Here is a 17,904-nt window from a genome sequence, read left to right as displayed (position 1 = left end):
CAAACCAAGATGAAATTGGGAGTTTCTGTGTGAAGTAGAGCAAATAAAATGCATTCACATGGGCAAATGCGCACCCTGTGCCCTGCAAGAGAAGACATGGTGGACAAGCTAGGTAAGGTTTACGATGTCACTCCTATTGATCCAGCTAACGGGCACCAGCATGAAGCACTGAAGGCAGAGCGGCACAGGAGAGAGCTGCTCTTAAAAACCATGTGGGGTTCTGCACAGTCATAGTAATTGCAAGTTAACATTTTAGGAAGAATCCTGCTGGGTATCATTTTAAAAGTTACCTCAATTATATTTTCAGTCAAATTGTATTTAACTTAAGGTCACCTTTAAGGATAAAACCCTCTCAAGGAAGCTTCCAGGTTAAAAACTGTACAAAAGAATACAAATAGGTAATAAATATACAATTAAATACAATTAAACGTATTTTGCAACTATAAGCAAACAAATATTGTCCTACAATAATGGAACATCTTTAATGGAGCCAGAATTTATGAATGGCTACAGAGAGTACAAGTCAAATACATACTACTTGGCGGAGAGAGCAGAGATTTCCTTGCCAGCTTTAACTATACGGAGGTTAAAAGTTTCTCTTTTCTCATGTTGCTGCTTTTCAAGATGTGGTAAGATAATCTCCCACTGTTGGTCCTCTATCCCCCTCTGCACTTTGCTTAGGATGGGAAAGGGCCATCTGAGGCCGGTGTACACACCACTTCTTAAACGCTAGTAGGAAAAGATATAAACAGCAAAAGACACACGTGGTTCCATCAGTTGTGTACATGCAAGCACAGTGCTGTCAGTTGTGAGCTGAGACTCTGCACATTTAAATGGCTAGGTTTCCTTGCCATAAACATAGAAGCGGGGGTCCAATCCTTTCCCAGTGGCTGCTTCCATATTTATAGGAGAGAAACCCACTCATTTAAATGCACATGCAGCACTCACACCTGACAGTGCCACACTTGTATTTTTACAGTTGATAGCACACGGATGTGTATTCTGCCATTTATATGGAGACAATTTTTATACCTGAGTTTAAAAATTATCAGTCAGCTCTTCCCCCAATATCATCTATCCATTTCTTTCACACTTACACAATCGCCCTCACTCGAACTGTGGCGACAGAGAGCTCTGCAAAACAGTGAGATGTTTCATCGTTTTGCAAACCCCTCCTGCTCAGTCTAATATGAAGTCCCCATCCCGCTCCCCCATGCCGAGCCTAAGGAAATAAAGAGAACCTGATTACAATACTTGCGTTTCAGCACAACAAGAAATTGGGGGAGAGGGGGAGAACCCGGGGCTGTAGATGTAGGACAAAGGGACAGGACTGTAGTGCTCAGCTGATCTGTACCAGCTGGGGTTGTGCTCCTCTTCAATGCTTGTTTTTAACTAGAGTTCGAATAAAAGAATTCTCAAAAGGAATGGAGGAAGAACAGGGGAGAGAAAAAAAGAAGAATGTTTTGATGTCTGCATCATCTGGATGATCTGTAAAAAAAGTGAGTGAACAAAGGATGGTGATTCTGGACTAAACATCTAGTGTGGAAGCAGCCAAAATATCTCTTCCCTCCATTTTCTCTCCAGTCAGCCAACTTTCCTTTCTTCCTTGCTGATGCTCTTCCCTTTCTCCTTTCCCAACCCACCCACAGCTCTTCTTTTCACTCATCCCAGATTCCTTCCTTTTGCTCTCTCTTCCTGCCCCCCACCCTCCTCCTGCTTTCTGACCTGTCTTTTTTCCAGAGGCTTTCATGTGTGAGAGAAAGATGAGCATTCATCACCAAATGGTTCAGGTCAGTGAGCACATGTGGCCGCAGGGATTTTCCTTAGCCCAGCAACAGGACTGCTCATGATACCTCTGCCCTTCCATCTCCAACTCTCTTTCTCTGGTTATTTTCTTCTTCTTCTTCTCCTGTTTGTGTCCACACACATGTCTGTTGATTCTCCCTCCCCTCCAAGCTCTCTATAGCAGATATAGATAGGGCTTTTCCTCCAGGAATGAGATGCCGCAACTGCAACCCAAATGGCATAATGTGTTTAATTTAAAAGCCTGGTAGGCAGACTTCCAAAATATCCCCACCAAAATCATTTTTTCGAAACTTGCTTTTCTGAAATGCAATGGGATCATACCCCATTTCTAAAACCTCAGCAAAGGTCTCCTGCTCCCTTTAAAAGATTCCGCCCTTCTCCTTTGCTGTCCCTTATGCCCACTGCTCTGACCCAGGACACCTTTGTGATGCTTACCCCTTAGCTTCTCATCCCCAGTGGAACAAAATGTAACAAGCAGGTGATGTTTTGCTTACTTTTATTCCCGTTGACCCTTGCCTCTCCCTTCCCATTTAGAAATGATACCTAAATAGAATCCCAGTATTCGGAGGAAGGGCGCTACTAGTTGCCGTGGGGGAGGGGGAGAGGTGCCGTGGGGGAGGGGGAGAGGTGCCATGGGGGAGGGCACTTGCCTTCATGCCCTGCTTGTGGCCTTCCCACAGGCATCTGGCTGCCAACTGTGAGAACCAGAATGCTGGACTAGATGGATCTTTGGTTTGATCCAGCATTACCTCCCCTATCTTGCAATCTCCCATACAGTTGAAATATAGATTGTAAGCTCCTTGGTGTGGGGATCTATCTTTTTGCTTATGTTATTCTGTAACGCACATTCATAAGCAACCCTACTACAATACGTAACAATTGTAGTAATAAATAATACCAATATTATTTACCAGAGAATGGGTCCGGCTTCGCACAGGTTGAAATAGCTCTTACATTGATACAGCAAATGACTTACGCAGCTGTCAGAGGTGGGCACATTGTGGTCGCCCCCCTAGACATGGCCCCTGCCATGATGCACCCCTGCAGCCCTCTGAAGGAGCGGTCTTCCCATGCAACTTCCCTGAGAAGGGAGCTGCTCCACCCAGGGGGAGGGGGCAGGCGTACAACTCTCTCCCTCGGCCTACTAATCTGTCCTGGCTTGACTGCAAAACTGCAATGGTTAGGGAAGTCATCCCCTAGTGACTGAAGATATTGGAGGGGTCTGTCCTCTCCATTCCCCTGACTGGGTGGGTTGGGGAGGGCTACACAGCAGGGGGGAGGGGGTCAGGCCTAGAACGGTGTCCCTCAACCTACTATGTGCTGCTGCATTCCTGGGTTCAAACAGTATGGATTGCAAATAGGGATGTACGAAAGTCACTTACCTTTTCACAGATGTGATTCGCGGTGGGGGGGGGGAGGCGCTCCGTCCCTCCCCCCGGAATCCTCCCAGGCTGGCTCCGCTCCGCGGCGGCTCTGCGGAGCCGCCGGCCAGGGCCATCAGCAGCCAGAGTTCCAGCTGCAGACGGGCTGCTGCAGATGCAAATGGCAGCCGCCGTAGTGGCCGCCATTTGCGTCCTGCGAGGCTGCCATGATAGGCTACATAAGTTTTGTTCCGGGGCTATTCCACGAGGTGGCGGGGGCTGGGAGGCCGTTCCGCCATGGGTTTTGGGGGGCCGAAAGCCAGTGCATTCGGCCTCACTGAAATCCGTGGCGGAATTCTCCGCCATCCCAAAGCTTGTGCTGGTTAGGGAAGGCTGCCCCTAGTGGCTGAAGATATTACTGCATGCTTCAACCACATGGACACATTTAAATTAACTTAAATTAATTAATCCGTTTTAAAATAATAAAAAAAGGTAGCAGCAAAGACAAGAGTTCATGATATTTCTAACTCAGGTCTTGTTATTAATTTCTTTTCTGAGTTTATAAACATTAAAAAAATTACCCTGACAATGTGTGCAGACAAAGTTCAACATTATTACCAATACTGCAGGAAGCAGGGCTGTGGGTGAGAAAGTGTGGGTTACATTAGTCCTGCAAAGTAGCCATGTGTTTTTAGGACAAGATTTTTAGGACAGGAATGCCAAATCCTACCCAATAATTGGGTTCATTAATGGGTTTGACCCATAAAGACCACAAAGGTTTTAATTGTTGTGAACCGCCCAGACAGCTTTGGCTGTTGGATGGTATAGAAATGTAATATACATATATACATACATACATACAAACATACATACATACATAAGAAACTCAGAAAAGGCTCCCCAACCTTGAACCAGACCTAAGTTTTCCTTCGTTTGGGAACATGAGCACCGCTCCCTTGTGATTAAAGAAATTGCCCCACTGTTGAGAATTGAAGGTGCTCAGTCTAACCATCTGGATAACTATGTCCTCCAAATAAGTAAAACAGAATTATCTCTCTGATCTGCTTTGAGTGCTTGCTTAGCACAACGGTTAAGTCAGCCCTGCGATGGGTACATTTAGTTTTCACAGCACATCACAAATTAAGGGAATTTGTTGCTGTTCAAAATATGAGGCAGATGGTTCCCCAGGAGTATAAATCTAACATTGCTATCATAAATAGTAACATCCCCAGTAGTCCCTAAAATCATACCATTGCCTTAAAACTCCTATTATTGTTGTAGTTTTAAAAACAAATTTCCATATGAGATTTTTATCACTGTACCTTTTGAGCTCCATTATTAGTTTGAAGGGTTTCCCTCCCTCTATATACCACAAGAACCAGAAGCCTTAATCTTAAACAAGCAAATACCGATTTTCTCTGTTGTTACCTCATACTATTTCTGCTGTGCAAACTGGTGATAATCCCAACTACTTTAAATATCTTTCAGGATTCAAAAAAGCGTAGTATTGTTTTATAGGAGGCTCCTGTCTTCCCTAAATGGCAGGAAATTTCAGGAACAGACACTACAGGGTCTTTGTGAGCCGAGATGGATGAGGCCCGTTAGCATTTTTTATAATCTCTGTTTATTAATAACACATTAAGTATGGGGAAGAAGACAAGCAGCATCAGTTCCATCAATTCCCACATAAAAGCAAAATAGCCTGTGTGTGGAGCCTCTGAAGCCTTCTTCCTTTCCAGGTACTGAAAAACTTGAGACGTCTTTCTCCTTAGCTGGCTATGTTCCAAACTCCTTCTCTCCAGCCCCCACCAAGCATGTGGCATATGGAGTTGCTAGTAGCCACCAACCATCAATGCTCATTAAAGAAACATCGTCTGGCCAACAAAAACAGTTAAGCAAGGATCTTTAGCTAGTTCTACAAACATTAACTGACAAGCAAGTGCTGATTAGCAAGTAATCATTATACAAAAGACAATGGAATGGTCTCCCCAAGGAAGCTCACGCTCTCCCCAAGGAAGCTTGCCTGGTTCTGACATTGCCATCTTTTCAGTGCCAAGCAAAGACGTACTTGGTTCCCCAAGCATTTGGACATTAGTCATTGTTGTGGGCTGCTTCTGTGGTGTTCATTCTAGCCAGGGGTGGGTATAGGGTAGGGTGAGGAGGTTGAATACTTTTCATATTGCATTATTTTTAGATTATGTTTTTATGGCATTAATTTGTATTTGTTTTATTGTGCTGATTATGGATTATATTGATTTTGGTTTTTTCTTTTATATTCAGACCAGCCTTCCCTGTGAACCCCTGCCAAAGGAAGTGAGGTGGGTGGCTACCAGGAAGGGGGCCTTTTCTGCTGTGGCACCCTGGCTGTGGAATGAACTCCCTAAAGAAATTCACCTGGTGCCTATGTTGTACTCCTTTCAGCACCAGGTGAAGACCTTTTTATTTTCCCAGCATTTTAGCTTCCTAGTTTTTTAGCTCTGTTGTTTTAAATCTGTATTTTAAATATCTGTGTTGCTGCTAGGTTTTATTCTGGTTGTACTGCTTTATTGTGGTTCTAAGCTTTTATATTTTATATTGTTTTATGCAGCACCTTGTGTTTTTAATTTCTGTGAACCGCCCAGAGAGCTTCGGTTATTGGGTGGTGTAGAAATGAAATGAAATAAATATTAATTATGGATTTCAGTATTTGTGTGTAAGACTGCTTTTTGCGGTGGGAAGCAATGTATAAATTTAATTCATCATCGTCATCACTATCGTCATTATATTGCATTTACCTTCTAGAGAAGATGCTAGACCAATGAGGCATGTCAGCCACAGCCAAACCATTCTTGTGGCTCTTCTCTTTATCCTTATGATGGTGTTAGGATCCGTGTAGCTTCTCCAGAGCTTCCACCATCTTCCATAAGTTGCAATTGTCCCAGGAGATGTCCCACAGGATAGAAAAGCCAGGGGTCTACATGCACCAAAGCACAGGCAACTCCACATGAAATGGGACACTGCAGTAAAACAAGCCAGCAACAAAAAGAAACCATTACATCAAATGGTATCTCCAAGAAAACAGTCACTCCCAAACTTAGCAACGTATTAGGGAAAAGTACCATACAGCCAAAGAAAGCTTAAGTTGGATAAATTGTTCTTTAAAAATCCACACTGACTACCAGCAAATCATTCTCCTCATAAATGCATTGCTTTATTATTTGTTCTAATCATTAGATTTCTACTTCTACTCCACTTGTTCTAGTAACTTCTCAAGAATTGATATTAAGTTTAGGGAATATACATTTCTCTGGTTCTAATTTTCCCCACCTTCAGTTAAAGTATATGCACAGCCCAGCGGGAAGATCTCCAGCGCAAGCCCCACTGAAGTGGACCACTGTTTGGAACAACACTCATTCATTTAAATGGGATTCACAAGGGAAATCCCACTGTACTGTGCCCTATACATGTGTTCTGTACTTAAAAAAAAAAAAACCACTTCTACAGGGCGTGTAAGGATTCCCTCCTGACCACTGGAAACATTCAGCAGGCTCATTGCTCACATGATGTCAGACATATCTTGTAGCCACAGGGGCTAGAAACTTGCTTTTCTAAAGTAAAGAGAACAAAGCTGGGATTCTGAAGAAGCTGCATTCAATGTTGCATTCCAGACTTTTTTTCCTGTGCTACCAAAGAATCATCACACATACACCTGCCTTTGTGTGTCCTTCTTGATTCTCCTGGAGCCTCAGCCCTCTCTCCCAAGATTTCTCAAACAATTATTACTACTTCCTCTATGTACCTTCTAATTCCTTATGTAATTCCTTGTGTTCCTCATGAACTGATCAGAGCCTCCTATGTTGGAATCATCTGGATCATCATCCCAATTAAGCAGGTAGTTTCAGGACAAACATAAAATGGACTTCTACATGAAATACATGGTTTACATGGAATTTGCTTCCACAAGATTTGGTGGTGGTCATTGGGTTAAGCAGCTTTAAAAGTGGATTAGATGAATCCATGGAAGATAGACCAATCACTGGCTATTAGCCACAATAACTAAATGGAATCTCCTTGTTCAGCAGCAGTATACCAGTGAACACCAATTGCTGGAAGATGAAAGGGGAAGGCTACTTCCCACAAGCATCTATAGCAGCTAGATTCTAGCAGGAGACAGCTGGGAATAAATGCTGAAACCCTTGGTCTGACCCAGTAGCCCATTACTTTTTCTTTCTTCTTTTGACCAGCTCTTCTCCTATCCTGACTTTTACCCTTTGTACTCTTAGCTGATACTGTTAATCATTTGTTCAAAGTCCACCCTTCTTAAGAAAGGCCAAAGTGAAGGAAGAATGCCCATTGAGCAACCCGGATTTCCTTGTCTCCTTAAAGGTTTATCAAAGATCTTGCATGAGCTGTAGTCGTTGACTCACTTTGTGCAAACTTTGTTGTTCTTGCAAACCTCACCCTTCCAAACCTCCTCAAATTGGCTACTGATTCGCTGGGTTTACTGAGCGTCCACTGAACAGGACCCAATAGACTATCACCCTCAGCCCAGGAACTGAATTTGTGCCACTATATAGAGGGAGGTGCTGCCAAATTGATGCCTGGCTCTCAGCTGGAATGTGACTTCTCAGGACACAATCCAGCAGGTGGGATCTGCCCCTTCCCACACAGGGAGATTCGCACATCATCCCAAACTAGAGACTTGCACATCTCCCCATGGAAAAAAATACAAAAGTTATTTTCAGTCCCAGATTTTCAACTGTTGGGGGTGGGGGGGATGTGCTGAAATTAATTTTGTTCTAATACAATTTGGCTGTGTAATTACTGGGCTGCTTCATGACACCTCCAGGCATAGGCTCACTCAGAGTTGCTTCATGTCTCAGAAACATGGTGTTTGCTATGGAAAGAGCTCAGAGCCAGCGCTAGCTCCCAGGCAGGTGCACACGTGCAAGATACAGGAGGTGGAAAACTCATTTTATTTTTTGCATGCCCATATTACAATTTTATAGGTACTTTTAAAGAGTGTGTAGGCATAACAAAATGTGATGTGAAACAGGCCCCTCAGGGTCCATCGTACGGTAAGAGCTGTGCTGGATCAGACCAAGGGTCCATCTAGTCCAGCATTCTGGTCACACAGTAGCCAATCAACTGTGGACAAGGAAACCACAAGCAGGACATGAGCGCAACAGCACCCTCCCACCCATGTTCCCCAGCAACTGGTGTACATAGGCATACTGACTCTGGTACTAGAGGGAGCATATAGCCGTCAGGATTAGTAGCCATTGATAGACTTATCCAGGAATTTGTCTAACCCCCTTTTAAAGCCATCTAAGTTGGTGGCCATCACTATATTTTGTGGTGTGGTATCGAATAACTATGTGCTATCTGAAAAAGTATTTCCTTTTATCTGTTCTGAATCTCCTGCCAATCAGCTTCATGGGAAGACCCCAGGTTCTAGCATTAAGAGAGAGGGATTAAAATGTCTCTCTATCCACATTCTCCAAACCACTAACTTCTAAAAAATATAGCAGAAAACCTGGGTAGTCAAGCTGAAAAGGATTAGGCCCAGACCATACTACAAACATATATTGCTTTTATGCCATGTTAATTGTCAGGGCTTCCACTAAAGAATCCTCGGATTTGTAGTTTAGCAAGCGTGCTGAGAATTCAGTCAGTGATTCCAAACCCCATTTACAAGACAACAGTTTGCAGGATTTCCTGGGGTGAGGGAATGACTATTAATCCAGTCTTACTCTGCCGTACGGATATGTCCTTGGATCCCACGACTGCTAAAAGCATTTATTTGTGAAGAAACATAGGGGAAATGATATGAGATCCGTTGCTTGAACCATTTACAGGCCATCTAAGCAAAGCCACAGAGAATATTATGAGGAGGGAGCTGTAAATAATACAATACCTGTCTTTCCAAACAACCTTATCTCAATGCCTCTTACAAAGATCAAAAAAGAAACAAAAAAAGTGGGCAGATAAACAGAAGAGCAGCCCTACTGCGATCTTCCCCAACCTGTTGCCCTCCAGATGTCTTAGACTACAAGTCCCAGCATTCCTGATTACTGGCCGTGCTGGCTGGGGCTGATAGGAGTTGCAGTCCAACATATCTGGAGGGCACAAGGATGGGGAAGGCTGCCCTATTGGATCATGTAGTCCTACACCTCATTTCCTATAGTGGCCAGCCATATATCTTCAGGAAGCCCACAAGCAGGACTCCAAGAAAAGCAGCTTCCTCCTCATGGTTTGCACTCCAGAAACTGGTATGAAGAGATATACTGACTTATGTAGACAGAGTCATCTGTATTGTATGTAACAGCTCATCTTTCTCTTATACCTTTTTGTAAGGTATGGGGACCACCTTTGCTCCGGTAACCATTTTTACATTAGGAAGTCAAGGACTAGATTTGGGAACAGAAATAGAAGGGGAAAGAGGGTTGGAATCACAAGACTAATGGGAGCCAAAAGGCCAACCCCCACTACAAGGCTGGGTCATCCACAATATCGGAGCCTTTCTGAAGTATTTAAGAAAATGTGATGGCAGGACTACACATTATAAATACAGGGACTTCTGCCCAAAATGGCAGCCCTGTGTCAAGTTTTCCCCCTTCCCTAATGTGTAGTACAACTTACCTTCTGTGCTGCTGATGTCATTATGTTAAGTGCTTTCCTGCCCTCACGTGGAATCATTTGCTGCCACTGGGGACAGGACTTGAACTAGGCCGCCATTTTCAAAGTCAACCCCATGTTTGTTGGAATGTGTCATTCTATCCCTAGATAGCTTACATGTTAATTTTTAAAATTCATTAACCATTGTTAGAAGGTAAGACCATCTGTAAAAAAGAAAAAAGTTACCTACTATAGTAACTTATTAGAATCAAAATACCCTCCTTAAAAAAAAAGACAAAACACAGAAACGAATAGCCCAGTATGCCCTTACTTTATAGGCCCTCCCATAAACATTTCTCATCAAAACTTTTAACCCATTAACTATCATGACAGCTTGCTGCCCTTATTAATATTATCCTTTATTTCTAATTGCTAGGAATAAGGTATGATTTAAAGTACCAGACATGGGATGGGGAGATATCCTTTAATACTCTACTGTAGTAGAGTATAAAAGGACAGTCAGTGTGATGTAGTGGCTAGAGTGATGGACTGGGAGTCGGGAGATTTGGGTTCTAGTCCCCACTCAGCCATGGAAGCTCACTGGGTGACATTGGGCCGGTCGCAGACTCTCAGCCCAACCTACCTCACAGGGTTGTTGTTGTGAGGATAAAATGGAGAGGAGGATTATGTACACTGCTTTGGGTTACTTGGAGGAAAAAAGGCGGGATACAAATGCAAATACATACATACATACATACATACATACATACATACTCTATATATGCCTGCCCAGGCCCAGCTCTTCCGACCCTCCCACAAAATCACTTGCTCTGCCCAAGTCAACCTAAATTGCTCTTTCCTTCACAGCATCTGTGCTTCTGTCAAGTTGGATTAGACTGGAAAATTGCTCCCCCCACCCCGAGTCCCCTTCCTTTCTGAAATAAATTATGACTAATCCAAAAAAGCTGGTTTTGATTTAGACAATGGGGGTAGGGGGAGAATGCAAGTCAGTTTCTGCTGATTTCAGACTCTCGCTTACCCACAACCCAAGCCACAAATGATGACAAGAAAGGATGGGGGAGCATCTTAGACAGCAGAGGCACAAGCAAGAGTTCTGCTCATGGACATGGCCCAAGCCTTCCTGCAGGCCAGACGACACACATTGGCACTCTTTCTCTTCCAGGGACAGATCAATGGAATCCAAGAGCAGCTATAGGCACAGTCTGAAAGGGCCGAGGAAGAGGAGTCCAGGCTGCAACTCCGTTAGCACAATGGCATTCATTTCCCAGGAGCAGCTCTTACACAGAAGGGGCAGCTCCCCACTTTTTCACACTCTTGCAACTTTCCAGGTACAAAAAGGTGTTTCTTGAAGACAATCTTCAGATAAATCAATAAGGTCACGTTAGGATTCAAGCCCACACTAGCTCCAGAACCAAGGAGTGTCAGGCTGTGACTACAACCAAGCCCTGGGCAAAGGGGGGAACTACAGGGAAAGCAGCCAGGCTAACAAGCCAGGGAAGCCTCGTAACAACAACAGGCCAGAGCAGGTCAGGCAATACTTTCTGTTCTCTATAAAAGCTTTTTGATCATGTCTGCTTTCTGATCTGAGCAAATGGGGACTTTACCCAGAGGCCTGCTTTACCTTGGCTTTGCCCAAAGTTGTGTATTTATTATTTTTAAGATATATCCTACTCTTCTTAAAACAGAACTCAAGAAAGGAACATGATGGGAGCGGTCTTGTCAGTGGGCCAAAAAGCCTCACTCCCCATTTGTGCATTTCCCTGCCATCCCCTCAAAATCAGTTGGAGAGAAGTCTGTGCATTTCTCACTTCAGTTAGCATCTTATGCTCCACATCCCAGGGATTCTGTTCCTCATTTCTGACCCCTGGGATTAGGAAGGATGGACATGTGTGAGCCAAGAGAGTCTAAATCCATACCAGCAATATCTGGTATATCTTCTTCTTTAAAAATTTAGACTTTGCACAACTTGTGCCCCACCAATATCAGCACATCTCATCGGTACCTCACTGCACTGCTGCTAGGTTTTATTGTGGTTGTATTGTTATATTGTGGTTTTAATGTTCTATATATTTTAAATTGTTTTATTGTGTGTTGTTTGGTTTTAATTTTTGTGAACCGCCCAGAGAGCTTCGGCTATTGGGTGGTATAGAAATGAATGAAATAAAATAAATAAATAAATAAATAAATAAAACATCAACGTTTGCCTGGGACTGCAAGGTCAGGTGGACCGCCAGGCATCTGGCCATCCACAGCACATGGCTGGTGGGCCACATTAGGTTTGGTGGGTTGCACTGAAAGCCAGTGAGGTATAATGGTCAAGAGTGTAGGACTAGGGATGGGGAGACCTGGGTTCTAGTCCCCACTCGGCCATGAAGTGCATTGGGTGACTTTGGACCAGTCACTGATGCTCAGCCTAACCTACCTCACAGGGATGTTGATAAGTGGAGGAGGATCATGTACACCACCTTGGGCTCCTTGGAGGAAAGGCACGATATCAATGTAACAAATGAATAAGTATTAAACAAATAATTAGGCTTGGTGCTGAATGGCAAGTTGTGCAAGCCTGGCTTAGAACCACAATGCTAATGTGCCCCTTGGTTTTCTTTGCCCTTTCAGCAGCAGATACCCATGTGCACAAAAAGTATACATACCGAGATCTTAATGATATAGGGCGGGATACAAATGTTTTACATACATACATACATACATAAAAATATACATCACTGGTAGGCTGTGATAAGAATCATTTTAAATTTGCTAAAAGATCATTTTTAGCTTCTCTGCTATAACTAAGAGCAAGGGTCAGATGCACCCTAGCAACGGGCCTTAAGAAAAGGGGAACCTAAGAAAAGAAACTTGGAATGCTTCCATAATGTGCCAGGCATTTCCTGGAACATATTCGCTCACTTTGCCAACTGCTGCTTTCTAACTTTGCTAATTGTTGAGTCTGTAAAAACTTTGCAATAAAGCAGTCCTAATTTAGAATAATCGTATGATTAAGAAACTGCTGTGAATAGCGGATATTAGATGCCATATATGGTGATATACTGTGATTGGTGCTCAGGCCGTTTTTTCTCTCAGGTATATGAATGTGTTGTTCTAGAAGGAGGGTTGTTGTTCCCACCTGTCGGCTATCAACCTTCGTGTATGTATAAAGGAGTGTTTAACTCAACCTCGACCTCCAGCCTCATTCCTTATTGAGCAGAGAACCCGACAGAGGAAGGTAGATCGGGATCTATTGGTAGATCTCTGGGTGATCTGCAATAGACTGGCAAGGATTTCTGACTCCCAATTGTTTAGCAATAGCATCAACAAAATAACTCCCCCAGCACACCCTGCCATAAATCCTACTGCAGAAATCAGGAACACTTGGGGTAACCACGGGTGGGGCTTTGTGTAAGACCGTGTTTAGTTCTGGTACGCAAAACAAATTCCTGGGCTCAGAATTCTATAATTCTAAGTTTATTTCTTCTGCACCAAGCTCTGGTTTGTGGGTCTCAGTGTTCTAGTAGAAAATGGAGTAAATCCCACAAGCCTACATACATAAAACACACACACACAGAGCGTATGTGCCCATCACTAAACCTATTTCCTGGCAGCTCCCAGTGTTGATGGGCGTGCATGCATTCCCCAGAACTCTGTGCCAGCCTGGGGTTTGCTTGTGGATGCCGACACCAACTAAAATGTTTTCTACATAAACATTCTGACTTGACTTGACCCACCCTACCCAGGGGAACTGTATGTGTCAAGCTGTGTTTGAAACATAATAAAGTTGATAAAGTGAGAAAGGAGGCCCCTCCAATCCCATTGCCCCTGACAAACAACAATGGAACTGGCTTTGTCTGCATATCTCTGCTAGCTTGGACTTGTGGGTAGCTAGTTGGAAACATCAGAATGGAAACCAAAATGCAAACATTTCCCTTCGGGAGCCCCAAAGCCACATAATTTGTACCTTGCATCTTGGGATGTATCATATGATTCTGTTGTGCAGAGAGGATCTGAACAGAAAGGATCTGAACAGGAAGAGAAAGGAAGCAAAACAAGCACAACTGCTAAGCAAAGATCTCATGGGCAACTTGGAAATCCCAGTCCTATTTTCACTGGCCTCTATCGGATTATTCATAAATGTTCAGAAAATCAAGAAAGTGCAGCTGAACAGAGTCGGCCAACCACCTGCCATCTATGAGCCAGGAGCTGCCAGTAAAGAACTCCTAGGAAGCCCAGGTAGACAAGCATACGATGGTGCTTTTTCTGAACAACAGATTACTAATGCGTTATACGTGGGGCTGCCTATGAAAACAGTCCAGAAACTTCTGCTAGTCCTAAAGTGGGCAGTTAAATCGTTCATGGGCACTGATCAATATGATTACATTGTGCCAGTCCTATGCCATCTGCGCTGCCTGCCAGTCTGTTTCAGGGCCCAATTCAAAGTGCTGGTTTTAATCTTTATAGCTCTAAATGGCTGGGTGCCAGTTACCTCCTATATTTACCTACTGGACTCCAAGGTCATAATTAAGAGTCTCTTCTCCAGCCCCCACTAAATGAGGCAAGGAAGGTGGCTACAAGAGACAGGGCCTTTCCAGTGGTGGTGCCCTGTCGTGGAATGCCATACCCAGAAAGGCTCACCTGGAACTACATTACAGTCTTTTCAATGGCAGATAAAGACCTTTTTATTCTCCCAGGCATTTTATGAACTGTTTTGAGTGCTTCTATATCTACACACTGTTTTATCGCTGCTGCTGGGTTTACTTTTGAACATAAGAACATCAGAAGAGCCGTGCTGGATCAGAACAAGGGTCCATCTAGTCCAGCCTTCTGTTCACACAGTGGCCAACCAGCTGTCAACAGGAAACCCACAAGCAGGACATGAGCGCAACAGCACCCTCCCACCTGTTTTGGTTTTATTATGTGTTGCTGCTGGTTTTAGCTTGCTTTTATCTGACTTGTTTTATTATTGTTTTATTGCTACTGTGTATTTGATGTTTTTAATTTGTACACCACAACGAGAATTTCCGTTATTGGGCAGTTTAAAAAATGAAACGAACGAACGAAGGCATCAGGAATCACATGCACGCGTGCGCACACAAACAGGTTCAACCTCAAGGCTACTTACCAAGTAAGCCAGTGCCGCAGGGACATGGTTGGGTTTATAGCACCCTCAGCTGCTTTTTACAGCCTTTGCTCCTCTCAAATTAGGGGTGAGGGGAATCTTCTCAGCCCTTGCTTCCCTCTGACAGGCTCTCCATCCAGTCCTTAATATCTTTTGCCCCACAAAATGGCTGGCTTAGGCACTTAAAGTCACCCGGTCTCTAGGTCTGACCAGATATTTCAGGGTCTTGCCCTTCTCTGGGCCTCCAGTGAAGGAGGTACATTTCAAGGGGAAGGCTTCACCCCATTCCACCAGGCCCCGCCCCTTGACCTATCTTGATACCACCTTTTAGCTGCAAGGGTCTTGGAGCCTCAGAAAACCTGGCAACTGTATAGGTAGTCCAATAACCAGTTTCCTGGGAGTCAAGCAATAGAAACTCCAACCAGCTGGCCAAACGAGAAGACCTGACAAGCACTACATTTGCACAGCTTTCTTCACAAGCTACAAAAAACTCACAGGCACGGAGTGGATGGAAGTCCTATATAAGTGTAGCATAGCTGCCAGCAGTGGAATCTTATACATGCCTACTCAGAAGCAAGCCCCACTGAGTTCACTGCAACTTTCTCCCAGATAAATGTGAATAGAAGGGGTGGGCAACTTGTGTCCCTGCAAATGTTTTGGCCTACAACTCCCATCAGCCTTAGCCAGCATAGCCAATGGTGATGGGGGATGGTTGGTAGGCCAAAATATCTCAAGGGCCACATGTTGCCTACCCCTGGTGTATAGGATTGCAACCTGATAGTGAAACCAGAGGCCCCTCTCTCACCTCTGTCAAATCTCATCTCTGCAGGTGACTGGAGGAAAGTCACCATCTCTCAAAACTCTCAACTGCAAAACAAGGACAAGAATGTGGACCTGACTTGCAGGGTTATTGTAAGGGTTGTACAGTGCTCTGAATATTCAGAGAAAAAGCTACATAAATGCTAAATAATTAATCGTAATTCCAGATCAATGTCTAGGACACTTCCAAACATGTGCACTTGACTTGGGCTCCTGCACCGAGCAGGGGGTTGGACTCGATGGTCTTATAGGCCCCTTCCAACCCTACAATCCTATGATTCTATGCCCAAGTGCACACATGCACAACCCCCCATCATCTGCATTTTCATGCTGGGGGGGGGGGGGAGTCACACTTTTAAAATGTACATTTCCCCAGATCAAAAATGTGTATTTTCCCCAATAATAGTTTTTAAAAGACAATCATGTTCATGAACATGAATGAGGCAAATTGGGCTTCAAGGGGAAATTCGGAGAACCTCAATGAGCTTGAACATCTGATCTTCGCCCACCCCTATCCAGTAGTCTCACTCAAGTCCCAGCCACCTACTGAACGATTTCCTAATTGTCTATGTAACACCTCTGAACCCAGGTGGCTTCTATTTTCATTCTTCTGATCCAGTCCTATGTACTTCTACATATGGATGTCCAAAGCCCAATTCTCACAAATAGCAGATAAGGAGGTAAAACGTGCTTGGCCAGTACCACTTCAGACGGCATGTGGGTGCTCACATGGTTGAATGCTTCCCCATAACATCCCCCTCCCCAATTCCCTGCACACAAAAAGCTAGCACATCAGGGTGATGGGCTCTAGCCTAGCCTTCTCCTTTCATAGTATTTTTTTACAGGCAAGGAATTTGTTTGCATGAAGTGTAATCGGGGGGGGGGGGAATGGAGGTTAGTTGCTAGAAATACCCTCATTTTTTAAAAAGAAAAATATACATCCATTGCATAAAATGTTGTTTCCTAGTCCAGAACATTACAACTCTATGCAATGTAATCAATGTCCGTTATTTTAAGGGATCTCCTGTGTCTACAGAATACTTACCATATCAAGAACATCTGCTTAGTCTATCTGACTCCTCTATGTGCATGAAAGCACAATCCTAAAGCTTGCAAGGGGAAAGACAGAGAGGATCACAACAATGCAGGAGTACCCAGTCCCCCAAGAAGCATCAATGAACTCATCAAACTTTTTGTCTTCTCTTAAACTTCCCTGGAACAAGAATGTCCAAATCTGCCTTGGGCAAAAAAAATGTTGCATTGGGCAAAATTTGCTCGCTGTTCTAGGCATGAACACATACACATTGCACTTGAAAAACCTTTAAAAGTGAAAGAACAGTCACTTCCCAAAAATTTGTACGCGCATACTGTTCATCTACTCAGGGCAGCTTCACACATCATGAAAAGTGTATCCGTTAATGTGTGCAGCAGAAGAAAACAAAAAAATTCCCACTGTGTACACAACAGGAGAGTTCACATGTATGCTAAATCATGGTTTAGTGCTACAAGCATAAGCAGAAAGAAGCCCGAGTTAAACCTTGGGCTCACACAGTCCCTTTTCCCCTAACCTCCTTCCATGCAGCCAGGAGGAGGATTAAACCAGAATTCAATTTCACTTTCCTCCATTCCTGGCTTGCCATTATATGTGAACCAGGAATGATGGTTTAAACACAGCTCTAGTCAACTGCTAAACAAGCCAAATACAAACTTTGACTTGCTTAGTCAACAACTGACTAGAATCCATTTTAAACCACTCAGGTAAAGTAAAACAGAATCATGGGGGTAGGAGAGGGGAGGAAGAGACATTTGAGCCTGTCTATACTGGTCATGAGGGACCCAGAGTCAGTATTTTACTACACACAACAGATTTTACCCACCTGGCTTGCAGGAAAAAAAATGGAAATGCGAACCTTAAACTGTCCCACTAAAAATCTACAAGAGTTAAAAGGGCTAAATTTCTCCTCCTTTGTACATATTATTATAATTTCTTTGAAAATGTGTGTGTGTGTGTGTGTGTGTATATTTAAAGTGCATCCTCCAGGATAGTATAAATACTATGGAGTTGTATGTGAACTTGCTTTAACAATTAGTATGCACTAAGGTGTAGGAAATATGTGAAGTGCAAATGATGAACTTATCTGAACCTATTGTATCCTTGACTTTTCCTTGTCTAAAACACAGCAAGAAGCT

General features: G+C 43.7%; 1 protein-coding gene across 2 annotated transcripts in view; it reads right to left on the bottom strand.

Moving 5' to 3' along the window:
- Positions 1-17,904, bottom strand: part of LOC146352883 (ephrin type-B receptor 5) — a 182,390-nt gene that overhangs the window by 111,287 nt on the left and 53,199 nt on the right. Inside the window, exons 2-3 of one of the 2 annotated variants that reach the window (XM_084835089.1) lie at positions 9,789-9,988; positions 5,942-6,163 (exon numbers count right to left, since the gene is read on the bottom strand). In XM_084835089.1, coding sequence (XP_084691215.1) covers positions 5,942-6,152 — 211 coding nt within the window. In that variant the 5' untranslated portion in view covers positions 6,153-6,163; positions 9,789-9,988. The remainder of the gene's footprint in view (positions 1-5,941; positions 6,164-9,788; positions 9,989-17,904) is intronic. The other variant, XM_084835088.1, reaches the window with a different exon arrangement.

The sequence above is a fragment of the Heloderma suspectum genome, chromosome 2 (genome assembly GCF_057233095.1).
Source record: "Heloderma suspectum isolate Gila_16-S chromosome 2, 16-S_ref, whole genome shotgun sequence".
NCBI classification, from domain to species: Eukaryota; Metazoa; Chordata; class Lepidosauria; order Squamata; family Helodermatidae; genus Heloderma; species Heloderma suspectum.
The sequence above is the reverse complement of the archived record's forward strand: the minus strand, read 5'-3'. Positions and strand labels throughout refer to the sequence as shown.